The following is a 19,618-nucleotide window of genomic DNA, read 5'->3' on the forward strand; positions in this document are numbered from 1 at the left end:
GGCAGCCCTGAAGATCGTTTTCAGTGGTTTCCCATTTTCATGCCAGGCAAATGGTGGAAATGTACCTTAATTAAGGCCACGGTCGCTTCCTTCCAACTCCTAGGCCTTTCCTATCCCATCGTCACCAGAAGACCTATCTGTGTCGATGCGACGTAAAGCCACTAGCAAAAAAAAAAAAAGAATGTCGCTATAGTAGCTCCTGTATATAAAGGAAAGGGCGATAAACATAAAGCTGAGAACTACAGACCTGTAAGTTTGACATGTCAGCTTTGGGAAAGCATTCTTTCTGATTATATTAGACATGTTTGAGAAATTAATAACTGATTCGACAGAAGCAGCATGGGTGTAGGGAAAGTTATTTCACTGAAGCTCAACTTGTAGGATTCCAGCAAGATACAGCAGATACCTTAGATTCAGGAGGTCAAAGGGAAAGTGTCACGATTGAGCTATCTAAGGCATTTAATAAGATAGATCATGGGAGAATACTGGCAAAAATGTGTGTAAGTGGACTAGACAAGAAAATAACAGAATGGGTGGCTATATTTCTAGAAAATAAAACCCAGAGAAATAAAGTAGGTGAAGCATTATCTGATTCTGTAATCATTACGAGGAGAATTCCTCAAGCTAATGTTACTGGACCTTTATGTTTTCGTATCTATATATCTATATCTATCTATCTATCTATCTATATAAAATAAGAGTTTTGTCTGTACATTGCTCAGAATTTGAAAAGAATGGTATTTCTGTATCGGTCATGTCCACAGTAACAAGAAAATGCATTTTTTACTTTTCCGTAATGTCTGTCTGTCTGTCTGTCTGTCTGTCTGTCTGTCTGTCTGTCTGTCTGTCTGTCTGTCTGTCTGTCTGTCTGTCTGTCTGTCTGTCTGTCTGTATGTACACGCATCACGAGAAAACGGCTCAAGAGAACTTAATGAAAATCGGAATATAAAGTCGGCTGATGAACCGCTACAATCTAGGCTATAAATTATTTTAATCACGCTGAGTGAAATGGTAGCTTAGGGGAAGGCCTGAAATTTAATTCTCAAATATTTATGTTATTAGTGGTCGTGTCTTAATGATAATCGTTAGACAAAGATGGGAAATAAGTCGCTACAATATAGGCTATACACGCTGAGAAAGATGGTAGTTTAGGGGAAGGCCTAAAATTTAATTTTCAAATATTTATTTTATTAGTGGTCGTATCTTCACGAAAATTGGTATGCAAAGTCGGGGAATAGGTCGCTATAATCTAGGATATCAATAATGTTATTCGCACTGAGTGAAATGGTAGTTCAGAGGAAGGCTTGAAATGTAATCTATATATAAAATAAGTGTCTTGCCTGTGCATTGCTCAGAATTTGAAATGAATGATATTTCTGTATCTGCCATGTCCACAGTAACAAGGAAATGCAATTTTTACTTTTCCGTAATGTCTGTCTGTCTGTCTGTCTGTCTGTCTGTCTGTCTGTCTGTCTGTCTGTCTGTCTGTCTGTCTGTCTGTCTGTCTGTCTGTCTGTCTGTCTGTCTGTCTGTCTGTCTGTCTGTCTGTCTGTACACGCATCAATAGAAAAGGGCTGAAGAGAATTTAATGAAAATCGGTATGAAATGTCGGGTGATGAACCACTGCAATCTAGGCTACAAATTATTTTATTCACGTTGAGTGAAATGGTAGTTTAGGGGAAGGCCTGAAATGTAATTCTCAATAAATAAGTTATTTATGTTATTAGTGCCAACGGCCGTAGCCGTGTTGAAACACCGGATCCCGTGAGATCTCCGAATTTAAGCAACATTGGGCGTGGTCAGGAGTTGGATGGGTTGCCACGCGCTGTTGGTGGGGGGTAAGGGAATGGAGGAGCCGAAAGGAACTGGTCACCCTACCGCACGCAAACTCCGGCTCAGGAACACCTCTGCGAAGGTTCGGACCTGCCTTCGGGCAGAATAACCCTTACCTACCTATGTTATTAGTGGTCGTATATATAAATACTACATAACTAACATAACTTTAGTTATGTCGTAAGTTAGTAGTACTTATGTAAGAAGTTATTAAATTTCCGATCACTTGTCTTATACATTGTTAGCGTACCTCATATAATCAGAGATATTCATGAATTTGGATTTTTGTTACTAGGTCCATATCAGCGCCGAGTCACGAGAAAATGGGTACACAGAATTTAGTGAAAATCGGTATGTAAAGTCTGAGAATAAGGAACTACAGTCTATGATATCAATAATTTTGTAAGACACCCTAATATCACACAGTCGAAAGAAAACTAATGTGAAGGCCTGCAATATAGAAAGCTCATAAACTTTAGCAACAATAACATTACATTGACCATTGTTTGTTGTGATGTGCTTTTTGTCTTCTGTTTCCTCTCATCCCCGATAGATAGGATTACTGCAGCGTACCGAGTTTTTTTAAATTGGCTTGACGTCGCACCGACACAGGTAGGTCTTATGGCGACGATGGGATAGGAAATGAATAGTGGTGTGAAGGAAGCGGCCTTGGCTAGGTACAGCCTGGTGTGACTGGTGTGAAAATGGGAAACCACGGAATACCATCTACAGGGTTGTCGGCAGTGGGGTTCGAATTCACTATCTCCCGGATGAAAGCTCACAGCTGCGCGCCCCTAACCACACGGGCAACTCGCCTGGTCATACTGACTGTAACAGCCTGCCTGTATAATGGCGGGAAGTAGCTGGGGAGTAAGATAACTTTCTTCTTTAGCATGCCATTCCTCTGGTTCATACATTTTCTGATATATCTGGTACATAACACACTGGTTCATCATAGTATTCGAGCTATTCCATCCCTACTCTGAGGCACTGATTGGAATGAGTAGTGTGCATATTTAACGGAATAATGATAGAGGAGTGTTCACGGCAGTCTGCGACCTGGTTATTCCAGCTCTGGAACTTTGGACTCTTAGATCGGCACCGTAGTACTGGTCGTTGAAAGTGAGAAAGTGTTAGGCTTTTCATTTGATCGAGTATTTTATATGATAACATTGCTTTCAATCGCTACATTCCTACTGACGTTTTTGTAATGACCTATGTTCAATTCAGTTAGGAAAACCACAAAGTCAGTCTTTTTGAGAATTCCGTAGCGAAGCACGGGTACATCAGCTAGTATATATATAAAATAAGAGTTTTATCTGTACATTGCTCAGAGTTTGAAAAGAATGGTATTTCTGTATCGATCATGTCCACAGTAACAAGAAAATGCAGTTTTTACTTTTCCGTAATTTCTGTCTGTCTGTCTGTCTGTCTGTCTGTCTGTCTGTCTGTCTGTCTGTCTGTCTGTCTGTCTGTCTGTCTGTCTGTCTGTCTGTCTGTCTGTCTGTCTGTCTGTCTGTCTGTCTGTACACGCATCACGAGGAAACGGCTGAAGGTAATTTGGTAAAAATCGGTATGTAAATTCGGGGGGTGAACCGCTACAATCTAGGCTGTAAATCATTTTATTCACGCTCAGTGAATAGTTTAGGGGAAGGCCTAAAATTCAGTTCTCAAATATTTATATTATTAGTGGTCAAATCGATAAATACTACATAACTAAAGTGATATAGAATTAAATTTCTGATCATTTATGTCTTATGTATTTTTACCGCACTGGCTATGATAACACAGATAGTCATGATTTTGAATTTTTGTTCCTAAGTCCATATCAACGCCGAGCCCCGACAAAATGGATAAACAGAATTTAATAAAAGTCGGTATATAGAGTCGGGGAATAAGAAACTACAGTTTAAGCTATAAACAATGTTATTCACCCTGGGTGAAATGGTAGTTTAGGGGAAGGCACCTAAAATTTAATTTTTAAATACCCATGTTCTTCGTCCTATGGAAAAGTACTACATAACAAAAGTTATAGGGAATACAATTTCCGATCATTTATGTTTTATTCAGTTTCACCGTACCGACTATGATAAGAGTGGTATTTCAAAACCGAAAGACAATTAATAATGTGAAGGCCTACAATATCGAAAGCGCGTAACATTGATCAACAATAATATTACACTGGCCGTTGGTTGTTATGTTCTTTGCCTCTTATGCTGACATTCAACTCCGATGGATGGGATTACTGCTGCGTACCGAGTATAATAGCCTAACTGAATATTGGCGGGAAATAGCTGAGGAGTTAGATAACTTTCTTCTTTAGCATGCTATTCCTCTGATTCATACATTTTCTGATACTGCTGGTACGTAACACACTGGTTCATCATAGTATTCCAGCTTTTCCATCCCTACACTGACGCGCTGTTTTGAATGAGCAGTGTGCACACTTTAGGGCAGAGGCTCACTCAGTAGTAGTAGTAGTAGTAGTAGTAGTAGTAGTAGCATACTTAGATACTTTCTTGCAGCTCCCGCCAAAACAACTCTTTCCATTCATCACATGCAATTTGTCGTGCGTAGCCTGAAAAGATGTGAAAAGGGCGGGATGTTGTGTTAATGATAAATTCAGCGACATTATTTAGCACGTTAGCACAGACTACGAGGGGGGGGGGGCATGTTTTTCAGCTGGCCATTCCTTGGTGTGTGAGCTAATAACCATCCCCCATTTCACGAGATTTCTGCCCTTCCATTGAGTTGCATACCCTCAGGAAATTTTCGCTCTCCATTTTTTGAGCTCCCTCACGACCTCGCCGCCCGTACCCAGCACGATTTTGATTGCAATGTGCATAATGCTTTAACTGTCTACGTCAATGAGCCATCGGTAGCAATCATAACTATGTGAGACTTATACCCATGCCTCACTCCCATATATAAGCACCGGTTTAATTATTGTTTTGTAGAGAGTCAGTTTTAATTTCCTGCTTAAATTTTTACTTCTCATAAGGGGATTCAGTGCCCTGTAGGATTTGTTGGCAGCCTTAATTCGATTTACAATATCTGTCTCAACTTTATTTTCTGATGTTATTACTGAGCCAAGATATGTGAAGCGATCTACTGCTTCAAAGGTGTAACCATCCACTTGGAGTTTTTCAGTGTTCCTTCCATTTCTCTCCGTTACCATATATTTAGATTTAGCCTCACTTATCTCCAAGACCAAGGGCCCAGCCGCATCTTTCAGCTCCCTCAAGGCAGTTGTAAGTGCCTCGTTACTTCTAGCAGATATCACCACATCATCTGCATAAGCCAAAATTTGAATCAGTCTAGTGTAAATATTACCACCCGGATTAGTAGTTACTGATCTTACAGCTTTCTCCAACACTAGATTAAATAACACTGGTGATAAGGGGTCTCCCTGCCTTAGGCCTTCTTCGGTTCTGAAAGATCTTGACAGACTTCCCTGCATTTTTACCTGACTTCTGCTGCTCTCCAGGGTCATCTTAGTCAATTTTATTAACTTCTGTGGGAATTTAAACTTCATTGTTTCCCACAATGTCGATCTCTTAACTTTGTCATAGGCTTGTTTAAAATCTATAGAAAGATACCCTAGTCGAACGCTGTATTCATATGTCTTTTCCAGAGTCATTCTCATGGTGAAAATATGGTCCATCGTCGATCTTCCAGGTCTGAAACCAGCTTGGTACTCCCCTATAACTCTGTCTGTTCTACTACTAACTCTCTTTGTTATGGCTGTAGAGAGGATTTTGTATACTATACTCAGTAAGGATATACCTCGATAATTTTTGCATTGCATGCGTGACCCCTTCTTATGTATAGGACATACTATATTTGCTAGTGTCCAGTCCTCCGGCATTGTACCTGTTTCCCATACCTTTTTAATTATCTCGTGTATTTTCTTCACCAACACTTCTCCTCCATGTTTTACCATTTCTGCTGTTATGAGGTCATTCCCTGGGGCTTTACTGCTCTTCAATTGTTTTATAATATCTCTTATTTCTTCAATCGATGGTGGTCCCATATCGTCTTCATCCTCATCTCCATTCTCCTCATCCATCTCTTCCTCCTCACACTCATCTCCATATTCACCCTCCTCATCTCTCTCTGAAGTTTCCATACGGTCTGATCCTTCTTTTTCTTCATTTATTGGCTGACAGAAAGTAATGTTTCAAAATGTTTTGCCCATTTTTCCAAAATTCGTTCTTTCCCAACAATTAGTCTATCAGTCTCATCCTTAAGTATATTCACTCTGGGTTGATATCCCTTCTTTACTTGTCCAGCCCCATGGAAGAATTTTCTGCCTTGTTTGTTTTCAAAATTCTTCTGGATTTCATCCACTCTCTCCTTTTCTTCTATTCTTTTCTTGTTCCTTATCAATGTCTTTGCTATTCTCCGTTTCTCTTTAAAAACTGCCATATTATGTCGAGTGGGTCTCTGTAGCATTCTTTGTCGGGCAAGATTTCTCTCTTCCAGAACCTTATCCACTTCTTCGTCATACCATTTATTTCTACTCTGTTTCCTTCTCTCTCCAAGTACTTCCTGCGCCGTTGTATTTATTGCTAGACTTCGAGAGAACAGCCGAACAATTACTCTGGCGATCTAGATTAATCGAGGAAGATAATTCACAACATGTTCAGGCGTAAACTTCAAAGGAGGTTAATTAAGTATTCTTTCTATTCTGAACAGGAATACTTCGAAATTAGTAAGTTTTGTATTGATAGTGTGAGTGTAGTAACCTAAGGGGGCGAAACATAGACCCTGGGATAAATGAGGAAAAGACAAGCTAGAAGCAGCTGAGATGTGATTTAACCGAACAAGCTGGACTGAAAGAAAACTAACACTTCAGTGCCAGGGGAGGTGAATAAAAATAAATTCTAATCAGAGAAATAGAGAAAATAACTTAAAAATTTAAGCGCTTTTAGTCGTTAAGATTTTTCATTCGTGAAATTACCAGCGTTTTGCCCCAGTGTAGCAGTGGGTTGGAATGCTGTACCTACCCAAGAAGTTGGCAGTAGCGCGCTGTTGAGACACCACCGCAAGCCTCCTATGTAGCACAATGCAGTGACGGCGCACTAGGGGAAGCTTGTGCCTCCACCTGTATAAATCCCTGCCTCTGGCCTATGTGAAATCGTTTGACCACTTAATGAGACTCAACAGTTTCATATGGAACATTAGGGGCCGATGACCTTCGATGTTAGGCTCTTTTAAACGACAAGCATCATCATCATCGTCATCATTATATGGAACATCATGGAAGGGGAGGTTTTTGGTAAAATTGGAAAAGGGAGAGCAAGACTTTCATACAACAATAACCTTAATATAATCACGAATTCAGCTCGTATGAGGAGATGCTATCAATGTGTATAGAAAGTTGGTTGCAGTGTCAAATCAGAGGCTTGCGTTAACAACCCACATTGAAGCAGGTTTTGAAAAACGACTGAAGAGTGGTGCAGTGTTCATAGATCTTACAGCCGCTTATGATACGGTTTGGAGAGAGGGAGTTGTGTATAAGTTTTTTAAACTTGTTGGATGCAGAGTAATGTCACAACTCATAAACAACATGCTATCAGATAGATTGATCCAGGTAGTTATGGATAACAAACATAGTAAAGTTAAAAAGCTCAACAATGGTCTCCCTCAAGGATCTGTGCTCTCTCCATTGCTGTTTAATATGTACATTGCCGATATACCTAGTACTGCATCACGCCAATTCGCTTACGCGGATGACCTAGCAATAGTTACTCAGCAATCCACTGTGAATGAAATAGAAGCAATTCTGAACAGAGACCTTGTCATTTTGAGCGAGTATTTTGATAAGTGGTGTTTGATACCTAGCACCAGCAAAACGGAAACCTGTCTATTTCACCTTAATAACAGGCAGGCGAACGTTACTTTGAATGTTTCCCTCGACAACTCTCCCCTACCACACAATTCTAACCCCAAGTACCTTGGAGTAATTCTTGATCGGACGCTATCCTTCAGGAAACATTTAATGAATACCGCTACTAAACTGAAGACCAGGAACAATATCATTCAGAAACTTGCAGGTTCTACATGGGGAGCATCAGCATCCACTCTTAGGTCGTCAGCACTGGGTCTGGTATACTCTACAGCCGAGTATTGCTCTTCTGTTTGGTTGAATAGCCCTTATGTTAAGAATATTGATGTTGTTCTGAATCAGACGATGCGCATTGTCAGCGGCGCAGTCATATCTACTCCTCTTTTCTGGTTGCCAGTCTTGAGTCATATAACACCTCCAAGGATTCGCAATCAAAATAACCTAATTCGCGAGTTCAGGAAGATAACAATGAACACAAGTCTTCGCATTCATGAAGACATGGTTGTTAGGTATGGACGTCTCAAGTCAAGATCTCCACCCATTCAGACTGCAAGGGAACTCATCAATAGGAACTTTAACGGTTCCGATGAATGGCAATTGGAGTGGACCAACTCAGTTCCAGATGAATGGCAGACCCTCTGTAGTCTCCAACACCCACCACCTGGTTTTAATCTCCCCAGAAGAACTTGGGTTCTTCTCAACAGAGTCCGTACCAATCATGGACGATGTGGGTCATTGTTGCATATGTGGGGTATGCCCTCCTCCCCTGAGTGCGACTGCGGTGAGAAGAAACAGACCATCCATCATATTGTCACTGAATATCCTAGGAGGTCATACTCCGGTCAGCTAAAGGAGTTTGTGTGTGCTTCTGACGGGGTTGTACAATGGTTGGACAGCTTGGATTAAAGTTTATGAACTGTTTTAGAGATTGGTTGATTGTTTAAGGTGTCATATTGTTTGTTATATTTTAGAATATTTTTATGTAGAGTTATGTACTAGCCATAAGCTAAATAAATAAATAAGGGGCTTTAGTAAGCAATGATAATGACGATGATAGTATATAATTTAGTTATACTTTACTCACCTTAGTTTAGTTAGTGATACTTTAGTTGCTTTAGTTATACTTTAGGTTGTAAACATTTCATATGTTTAAATTTTATGTAAAAATTACATTGTATATACATGAAGTAGTTAAGTGTAAGAAAGGGCCGCGAGCCCTAACTTCGCCACAATAAAGACGCTATAATAATAATAATAATAATAATAATAATAATAATAATAATAATAATAATAATAATAATAATAATGCAGAAGCTATGATATGTTTCTTGGCAATGCATTTTATATGTAAAATGCTTAATGAACATATAAATTCTTTAATTCTGTTCGAATGATGACCGGCAAATTCACTTGGGTATGGTCACGCTATACATTCAGATTCCGATTGCAGAAATGTGCATGCATTAGCCGAGAATCTTTGGGATTATGAGGATGATGGGAATAAAGCAGGAAGAATGATAACAATAAGCTCAAAAGGTACAGGGCGGAAATATGCAACGGGGAGTGAAGTAGTTCCGTAGAAGAAACGCAGTTCGATGAAATGACAAAGACTAGAAACTGTGATACATACTTCTGCACAAGGAAGTGGATGATAGAGCATCATTTACGTAAGAGACAAACAGGGGTATCAAAACATTCTATAGACTGATGAACAAACAAACTAGAAAAGGAACAAAAATCACAACACGCCAATCCTCTCAGCATTTGCTTTAGAAAAGTCGAATTTTAGATAAGCATCTCCCCTTACCTCCCAGGATGATTATTCACAAGATACTGGAGTTACAAGTATTTAGATTGCTAATATTTTGTACTCACCCTAATTAGTGCGATGTCATTATGATAGGGCTGGTATTCCTCGTGTATAATAACATCTGTAGACTGAATGCTCTGAGAAGATTCCTTTGTAGGAAAAACCCTCACAAAAAGGAACTGCAGAGAAGGATATCTAAAATAGTGAGAAATGTAATCAGAATTAATTTTACCATACGATAGACACCAGTTACTTCAAGTTGTACTCATTAAATGAATGAATAAACATACTTAGAAACGAGGCAGTGTGCTGCTGTTAGCACCCAGTGTTCGCTGATCATGGATCCTGCACAATCCTCCCTCATCTTAAGAGTTCCATTCGAATAATGTGTGTCGAGGTATACCTGAAATGAAGAAACAATGCGTATTACCATCAGTACGGTAGAGGAGACGAACACATGCCGCCGTAGGCGAAGTCATGAAACAAGATAGACGTTACTGGAATCCAAACGAACTCCTTTCATCAGAAATTCCATACACAAAGTCGGAAACACATTTCGTAATGTTTTGAACTTCGCGAAATTGCATTCGTCTCGTCAAGAATGGAAGTATTGTTATATTATTTGTTATACCTTGAATCAAGGGATCACCGTTGATTTTTCTGGAAACCCGAAACTTTCGTATCTCTATGACCCTGGTAGGTTTCCCAGACCCGCTCCACGTTCCTTTATTATAGTCGTCACGTTGCCCAACCTAATATTTATGTGTGTGTATTGGCGCAGTTCATCTGATGTTTATTGTGTGTTAAGGTTTTAAAGTGCCGTGTAATTTGATTTATTTTCCTCTTTTTTTAACGGTGTATCGTGTAACCACTGGAATCCGGTTACAATTTGTTTTCATGTTGCTAGCGCCATGGCCAAAGCACCCCAAAATTCAACGTTCGGGTCGTACTACGTAACCTCATTGAAGAACGTGTAGCTATATACTCCGAGCTCTTCACCCAAGTGTACAAAATCTTAGGCCTTGAAGGTGTATAAAACATATTATATCTCCAAACTCACATTAGGTTTGCGACATTCTGCTAATTGGGGTTTCCATATAGTTTTCGAATCATCAATACAGAGGGGGCCAGAAAAATGTACTCACCCTCTGATCGTGAATATTAATGGAACAAAATATCATACCGTTACAACTCTTGCACGGGGGGCAGGTGGCCGGGGGGGGGGGTATTTTATGTGTTCCAAGTGCCCCCTGTTAGCAACCAAACAACTTCGATGCCGCTGAGCTTCTAACCGAACTACGGCTGTCAGTGTTGCCGATGTGATAGCCGCACAGGACGCTTGCATCTCGTAGCTCGTTCAGTGTGGCTGACTTCTGTTGATAAACTTCATTTTTCAAGGTCCCCATAGGTAGAAGTCAAGAGGCGTAACGTCTGGAGACCGTGGTGGGTACTGAACAGCTCCTCTTCGACCTAACCCTCGTACAGGTAGATTTTCATCCAAGTAGGCTCTGACATCTCTGTTGTAATGAGGCGGAGCGCCATATTTCATTTCCAAACACCTCTCGGATGGCAGGTAATATCGATACAGCATATAAAGGTACACCTCACCAGTTATGGTGTTCGGCTCCATGGCTAAATGGTTAGTGTGCTGGCCTATGGTCACAGGGGTTCCGAGTTCGATTCCCGGCAGGGTTGGGAATTTTAACCACCATTGGTTGATTTCCCTGGCACGGGGGCTGGGTGTATGTGTTGTCTTCATCATCATTTCAACCTCATCACGACGAGCAGGTCGCGCACGGGTGTCAAATCAAAAGACCTGCACCTGGCGAGCCGAACCCGTCCTGGGATCTCCCGGCATTAAAAGCCATACGCCATTTCATTACCAGTTGTGGTACCTTCAAAGAAGAATGGACCAATCAAACAGCGTGGTGATAGATCACACCATACATTAACACCGGTTAGGTTGACAGGTTTGTCCACGTAAATGTGAAGACATTCAGGGCCCAGTACACGCAATTGTGGCGGTTTACAGTACCATTCAGTTTGGTTTACGCCTCGCCAGACCTGATAACCATCCCTGCAAACCGTTCATTCTCGCGAACCGTGCCTTCAAACCACTCGCAGTATTCTATCCTTCGATCCGGATCATCGTTCATAGCATGCGGCGATCTTGGTATGTACACTTTCCACTTTGCAGCCTTTATAATTCGTCGTACGGTTGATCGGCTTACCCCGCTTTCTCGTGCATCCTGGTTCAAAGATTTTTGAGGTGACCTAGTAAAATTTTGTAAGACAGCAGCGCTGGAAGCTGGACTTGTTGATGTTTTTGGTCAGCCAGACCTTTCCTTACGAACATGTTGAACAGTGCCGTCGGCTTCAAATTTATCCCGAATACGATAGATTGTACGTGTTGGTGGCTGACAAGGGGGCATTTCCTACTCGTCACAGCCGATTTTGCTCAAATTTATAAAACATGCAGGGCTTGGCTAGAAATGAAAGTACCCGAAGTGGGAACTCCAGATGGCCAAGCGTATAGAAAATACAAACAAAAATAAAAATGTTGACGCCGCTCTTGCACCGTATAAGCCTCTTACGTTAGTGCGGACGCCGAGGAGTAGTTGGCGTAGTGGTAAGAGCTAGCTCGGACTAGTAATTCGATGGTCGTGGGTTCGACTCCCCGTGTGGAGACTGTCGAGACCATCGAATTACTAGTCCGAGCTCTTACCACTACGCCACCTACTCCTCGGCGTCCGCACTAACGTAAGTGGCTTATATAGTGCAAGAGCCGCGTCAACTTTTTAAATTTTATTTTCTAAACGCTTGGCCATCTGGAGTTACCACTTCGGGTACTTTCATTTCTCGCCAAGCTCTATATTTTTTATAAATTTTAGCGAAATCGGAGGTCGACGAGTAGGGAATGCCCCCTTGTGAAGTCCGTACACATTACGCCAGTGCCGTTGTACCCCCATCACGTTTTCGCACTTACAGTACCACTTCAATACGGCCTTGCGTTGCTCAAACGACAATCTTACTTCATTGTCATTGCTGAAAAACGTGCGCCAAGATTGCCGTGCCATTCACGTGACCTCCATCATCTGTTGCGAAAACCATGGACTACGCTACTGTGCAAGAATTGCAACTATATGTCATTTTGTTCGAAAGATATTAACTGTCAAAGGATGCCTATACCTTTCTGGACTCCTCCGAACAGCATTTAGGGCTTCCGACTAGGTGGCAGATTCCCTATCAACTGATTACCTAACATTTCCTTAAAAGTTTTCAAATAACTTGGAATTTCATCAAACCTTACCCTTAATGATGTATGCACTCTTCGTCCTATAAATGAATATTTTTGTATACTCCGTTCTACGAAGTAATAATAATCTATACTAATATAATAGATAGTGACAATTTTGTGAGTTTGTATATATCTGAAGTGTAATCTCAGAAACTACTGGACCGATTCTAAAAATTATTTTTGTAATGTAAATATACATTATTCCTGAGGGGCCTGGGCTGTATTTTATTTTCAAAACAATTCGAGTTGGGGGCGACGGGGGGAGATATAAAAATACTAGGCTAATATTGGCAAAATGTCGATTTTGTCGTACAAGGATGAAAAAAGCTCATTTTAAGCCCCTTGACACAAAGAACAAAACTCGGTAAGCCCTAAGCGCCCAAAAACCATGTTTTAAGAAACTAAAACCAACCGTTATGGAGATATTGGCACCACACTCCCCCTGATCCGGGAATCGGATAAAAAAATGAACTGCCGTAACCATGACAACGTCAGCTCAAGATTCTACAGCAGCGAGATTATGCATGTACGTTTGGGCATAGCTGCCAACCAAAACTGGTACACATATGACTTACCACTCTACTCGGACGGGGATTGATAGGGGTAAAGTATAAAAATAATAGGAAACGACCTATATTAATGCAGAATCCAAAGTTTTGGGGGTCGCTGAGGTGAATAGCCACACTCCAGATACATTTTAAGTCCACGATCAGCCCCATTGGCACGGCGGTGAGAAGGGGCGGAAAAGAATGTGTCCAAAATGATCGAGATTACGGATTAGGGATGAAAGTACGTATGTTCCAGCATTGCTCTCAACTAAACTTGATACAAATACGACTATCTGAAACCAAAAAACAACTGTAGGGACAAGATACCCCTAGCACCCAGATATTAATGTCGAATCCACAGTTTTCTCTATCATGTAGGTTTTCTAGTTTCTTCAAGCAGGGAACTTAACCACCCTACTGGGTGTAATATCCTAAAAGCAAGCACGGGTGTGGACCTTCGTTTCCTTTTTCATAATTTTCTTGTGACTAAGATTTTCAAATTTTCAGCGGTTGAAATTCTTTCTTCCTAGTCACAAGGTAGTATGGGGTTATCCCCTGTGTCTGGGCCTCATGTCCCATTAGGTTTTATTCTTATGTAACATCGTGGGATCGCTTGGGTGCTTTCAGCATTCCTTTCTCTTTCTCTTTGGCCTTTTTTTTTTTTAATCAAGTTGATCTTGGCTGACATTGTAGCATGAGTTTAGGTGATTATTTAAGGATTATTCCCGTTCATATTTACATTATGGTCGCCAACCCTGACAAATAAAGGAACAGCGAGTTTTCAGTAGTGGTTATACTGGGATGTGAAGGCTCGTAGACCAGGTGGCAGGCTTCGTATCAGTTGTTTTCCTAGTCTTTTCTTAAATAATTTGGAAAAACATCGAAATTTATCGAAAAGTTCTCATCATACATTATTGTATTCACTAAATCCATTTCCTGTCTTTGCATCAATTATATGATAGGCCTACCTATTTTCTTTTTTATTTCGTTATCATTTATTGGTTTAGTACTAGTTTATTCTCTTCGTGCTCTAGCGAATCTTCACTTTAATTTTAATTCCCATGGGAGATTTTGATATATTTCCATTTCGTCTCTGGAATATATGAGGAATCGTCTAGTTTATGAAGACCAATGTTTTCCTTTTCTGGGATCCTTGTAATAATGAAATGGTTTAGCTGCCACCCTCGTTATTATTTTCGGTTTTCTTCTGGATTTCTTGTGATTTTTCTGTGATGATTCGCCTTATTTCAATTCTGATTATTCCCCATATGTCTACTTGAAGTAAGTTACCGGATTTTATTTTGCTCTCTTTACACCACAGACAATGTCTGCGTATGACCGTTACAGAAATCTATGCGACTAAATTGATAACAACATTAATGAAGTTATCAGTGTATCTCCACTGGGTGCCACACAGGTAGAATTTGGCTCTGACCCACCGTTATCTTTAGCAGTATAATTCTGAAGGTCTACGAATGTTGGGTTTATATTTCTATCAGACTAAAGGAGAAGAAGAAGAAGAATACAGTGCTACATCCTGAGCTGTCCTGTTAGTAACAAATAACTAAAGATGATCACAGTTATTTCCGGAATACAGAAGTGTAAACGAATATAGAATATTATGTTTTATATTACACATTCCGTGTTTCAGCGAACTAAAAGAATCTATAGGCTTCCATAAAAGTAAAATTTCCTGTTATTATCTTAAGTAATCAGTGACCATCTGCGGATAACTTCCACATTTGAAATAGAAAATTCTATGCAACTGTTTGGCGTCCACGATTGAAAAGACTACGGATTGGAGATAATAATCCAAGGATCTAAAAACTTACCAGTCCTGGAAATTCACTTTTTTCAGCTTTTACCCCTCCAAGAATGCGATTATTGATCTTACAAACATCAGCACCTGCGAATAGAAATAGATTGGATAGTTACAACGTGTAACAATGTGTTTATATTTAATAATATTTGGGTAAGTTGGGATAACGAGGAAGAGATTATGAAGTGTACTTGACAGGTGTTAAGAAGGGAAGGGCAAAGTGTGGAGTAGGGACAGTTCATCAGGAATACTATTGCACTCAACATAATTTCTCTTCGACACGTAAATGAGCGAACGATGTGGATAGATTTGGTTTTTGGAGGAATTAGGACGAGAACAATCTGAGTCTATTTACCATATGAGGGTGGAAAAGGGGATAAAATTGGCAATGATTTATGAAACACTGTGGGATATCGTACTCAGGGTCAACTGAAAGGACAAGGTAGTGCTAATTGGCGATTTTAATGTGCAAGTTGGAAATATAGCTGAAGGATATGAGAAGGCGATAGGTAAATGTAGGAGGGTATGGGAGGTAATATGAATGGGAAACGTTTACTGGACTTCCGCGCTATTGTGGGAATAGCAGTGACGAATCGATTCTTCAACATACATACATACCTACATTATCATTAAAAACTGTTATGTCTTTCAGCGTTCAGTCTGCAAGCCTCTGTGAATTTACTAAACGTCGCCATAATCCTCTATTTTCAACCAGTGCTGCGTCTCATTTAGTTCTATTCCTCTTATCCTTAAATCGTTAGAAACTGAGTCTAACCATCGTCGTTTTGGTCTCCCTCTGCTTCTCTTACCCTCCATAACAGAGTCCATTATTCTCCTAGGAAACCTATCTTCCTCCATTCGCCTCACATGACCCCACCACCGAAGCCGGTTTATGCGTACAGCTTCATCCATCGAGTTAATTCCTAACTTAGCCTTTATGTCCTCATTTCGAGTACCCTCCTGTCATTGTTCTTACCAGTTTGTACCAGCAATCAGGTTTGTCTGCGTGTACTCCGGTTATTCCCGTTATCTTTCATTCCAGCAACACTCTCCATTACCCTTTCATCTGTTAGTCATTAATCATAGCCCCAGAGGAGTGCGACAGCCTTCGGTAGCCGGCACAATTCTTATCCTAGACGCAAGATGGGGGCTTCATTATTTCCATCCCTGACCCGGCCACTGACTGGAAAACAGGTTGTAGGTTTTTATTCATTCATTCAGGAAAGGCATACTAAAGAAGAAATTTATCTAACTCCCCAGCAATTTCCCGCCAATATTCAGGCAGGCTGTTGTATTCGATGAGCAGCAGTAATCCTCTCTATAGGAGATGAGTGGCAGCATAAGAGACAAATAACATCACAGCAAACAATGGTCAATGTAATGTTATTGTTGATACGTTTTATGAGCTTTCTACATTGTATGCTTTCACATTTAGTTTTCTTCCGACTCTGAAATGCAACTCTTACCATAGTCGGTACGTTAAAACTGAATAGAACATTAATGATCTGAAATTGTACTCTCCATAACTGTTTGTTATGCAGTACTTTTCGATAGGACCAATAACATAGGTATTTAAAAATTAAATTTTAGGCTCATTCCCCTAAACTACCATTTCATCCACGGTGAATAAAATGATTTATAGCCTAGACTGTAGTTTCTTATTCCTCAAACCTGTACACCGATTTTCATTAAATTCTGTTTACCCACTTGCTCGTGACTCGGCATTGATGTGGACTTCATGAATATCTCTGTTATCACAGCTGGTACGGTAAAAATGTATAAGACATAAATGATAGGAAATTTAATTCTATATATGTATATGTAATATTTATCGATAGGACCACTAATAACATAAATATTAGAGAAGTAAATTTTTCGCCTTCCCCTAAACTCTGAAAGGCATAGCATTCTATAATAGAGGTGCTCACAGTGGGGATTTCGTTCTGCGGGCTCCCAGCACTGTAAGTGGGCGGACTGGTAGGTGATGAGCGCAGCGTAATGTATTCAACCACAGTGACGTTGTGATTACGTCACAGGCCGTGAAGGATGATCGAAGTTCTCCCAGTCACTTCCGATCATTGCTGCGAACCCGACTTTGGAATGGAGTCAGAAAATAATGAAAGAAAGGGGGAAGAAATCCACGTCATTTCCAATTTACGTTATAAGAAAACAATCATATTCATTGCAATTTAAATTTTTTTACCTGATACAATAAAGAGTTAGCCCTCCAACCTCAAATATTTTTAATGTACGTAATGAATTACAGTTTTCACTATTATATTTCAACAGGTGCTTTAGAAATAGTTTGAATACAATACGGAGTTACGGCGGTTGCTTGTGGTTGTTTGGGTTTAAATTATCTGATAAACTCACTAACAATCCAGTCATGCTTACTGGTTTTGACCATCTGCTCCCAACGTTGTTCAGTTGAGCATCGTGTGTGTGTGTGTCGTGTAAGACCTGTTTGACACAGTGCGTGTTTACTGCGTTGGTTCTGAACAGCGAACAGGAACATGAACGACCAAAAGATAAATGTAAAGTTCTGTTTTAAGCTTGGCATGACACCAAAAGAAACGCATGCGATGCTGGTACGTCTTTATGCAGATCAAGCACTGTCCTTGAAGTGTGTGTACGAGCGGTTCGCCCGTTATTGAGGAGACCGGAAAAGTGTTTCTGACAAACCCGTAGCGGAAGACCGGCGACCACCGTCAGTGACGAAAACATTGAGAAGGCGAGGACATTAATCACGAACAATCGGCGATTAACTGTGCGCATGATAGCGGATGAATTGCAGATTAACCATGAATACGTGTGACAAATCGTTACCCGGGAATTAGGGAAGAGGGAAACGTGTTCTCGTCTTGTGCCACATCACTTGACTGACGATCAGAAGCAGGCACGTTTAGAGTCTTCAAAGGACTTTGTCGGATCGGTGGATGCGACACCACATTTCTTGAACTGTATCGTCACTGAGAATGAAACCTGGTGTCTCAGGTACGACCATGAAACGAAACATCCCCTATACTTGCCAGATCTCAATCCTCCAGACTTCTTCTATTCCCATGACTCAAAATCCCTTTGACGATTTGACGACATTCCTGACATCCAACGAAAAGTGAGGAGGCTTTTGAACACCATCCGAAAGAAACCCTTCTGCAAAGTTTCGCCGAACTTTGTCGCAGGTTGTATATTAATTTTTGCTCAATGAACAACAGGAATTTTTAAAATGAAAATACTGTCATTCCCATGCATGGAATTGTAAATCGTAGCTTGTACGCTTGAACATTGTACTTTTATGGATGGTAACATAAATGTTATAATGTGTCAGTTTTCTTTGAATGAATAAATATACGAAAATAAAAGAGACTGTTTATATCGAGCGCAGTACAAATCAAACCGGAATATTTTGAAAAATTCAGTTTTTATTGCTATTATAGAATTTTATTTTAAAGAATGTATCCCAATCAGCACCTTGGTGAGTAATGAAGGAGAGCGTCGAAATTACAATCGAACGTCAATGCTCCCTCGATTTCGTGCAAAGTGTGTTTCGGTCTCCCACTTGACTGTAACGTATGCTTGCTACGTAAGCTGCCGCATTTACGTCACGCCAGCCCGGCCGCACTGGGCTAGCCTCAACACGCTCCCAGCTGAACATCTCTGTTCTATAATGAAAACGTATGTATTTACAATACAGCCCGTGGGAAAATATGGTTTATATTCTGAGATTTGTTTCATTTAGATGAGATATAATCAGGTGCATGGAATTGAGGCAATTATTATTATTATTATTATTATTATTATTATTATTATTATTATTATTATTATTATTATTATTATTGGGTATAGGTAGTTTCTTACATGAAAATGCATGAAATCGATTACTCTTGATGTCTTCTCAGTAGTATGACTTAAGATTATACTACTATTTCGATGAAGTAATCAATGTTCGGCATTTCTTCGTAACTTCTCTACCAGCTTTTGATCTGAATGAATCTTTTAGTATCTGATCTATAAACATGAGTTACTGATCCGTCTCTGATCTCTGCGATGAATTCGCGAATGAGAGTGAATACTGAAAAAATTCTTGAAATTAGAATCTACTTGTCTCGTTGTCTTACTTACCCAGTACAGCTGGAAGTAGCAGAAGTAGTAAGGACTTCATGGTGGATCTGGTGATATTTGACAGAAACCTACGCTTTATATACTGTAAGGTTGCTCCAATAAAGTGCGTTACTACCTTTATTACTGTGTACGTGGAGAGCTCAACAACACTTCGGAGAAAGCGTGCTGCACGGTTCAGTCGTTACCGATATCTATCGAGTTTTAAAACTTTTGGTTTATGTCTTTGCGTACCCGATTTCGACGTAAAACCGAGTGCAGTAAAGATAGTCATGAAACTATTTCAGTTGTTATTATTCGGACTGAGGCAATTTTATCGTATCTTCAAGTGAGTGTATTA

At 40.2% G+C, this 19,618-nt stretch overlaps 1 protein-coding gene across 1 annotated transcript in view; it reads right to left on the bottom strand.

The window, feature by feature from the left end:
- Positions 1-19,375, bottom strand: part of LOC136881034 (chymotrypsin-1) — a 33,492-nt gene extending 14,117 nt beyond the window's left edge. Inside the window, exons 1-4 of the mRNA XM_067153633.2 lie at positions 19,282-19,375; positions 15,173-15,246; positions 9,785-9,897; positions 9,560-9,689 (exon numbers count right to left, since the gene is read on the bottom strand). Coding sequence (XP_067009734.2) covers positions 9,560-9,689; positions 9,785-9,897; positions 15,173-15,246; positions 19,282-19,321 — 357 coding nt within the window. The 5' untranslated portion in view covers positions 19,322-19,375. The remainder of the gene's footprint in view (positions 1-9,559; positions 9,690-9,784; positions 9,898-15,172; positions 15,247-19,281) is intronic.
- Positions 19,376-19,618: the final 243 nt, after the last annotated feature.

This window comes from Anabrus simplex, chromosome 9, assembly GCF_040414725.1.
Source record: "Anabrus simplex isolate iqAnaSimp1 chromosome 9, ASM4041472v1, whole genome shotgun sequence".
Lineage (NCBI taxonomy): Eukaryota > Metazoa > Arthropoda > Insecta > Orthoptera > Tettigoniidae > Anabrus > Anabrus simplex.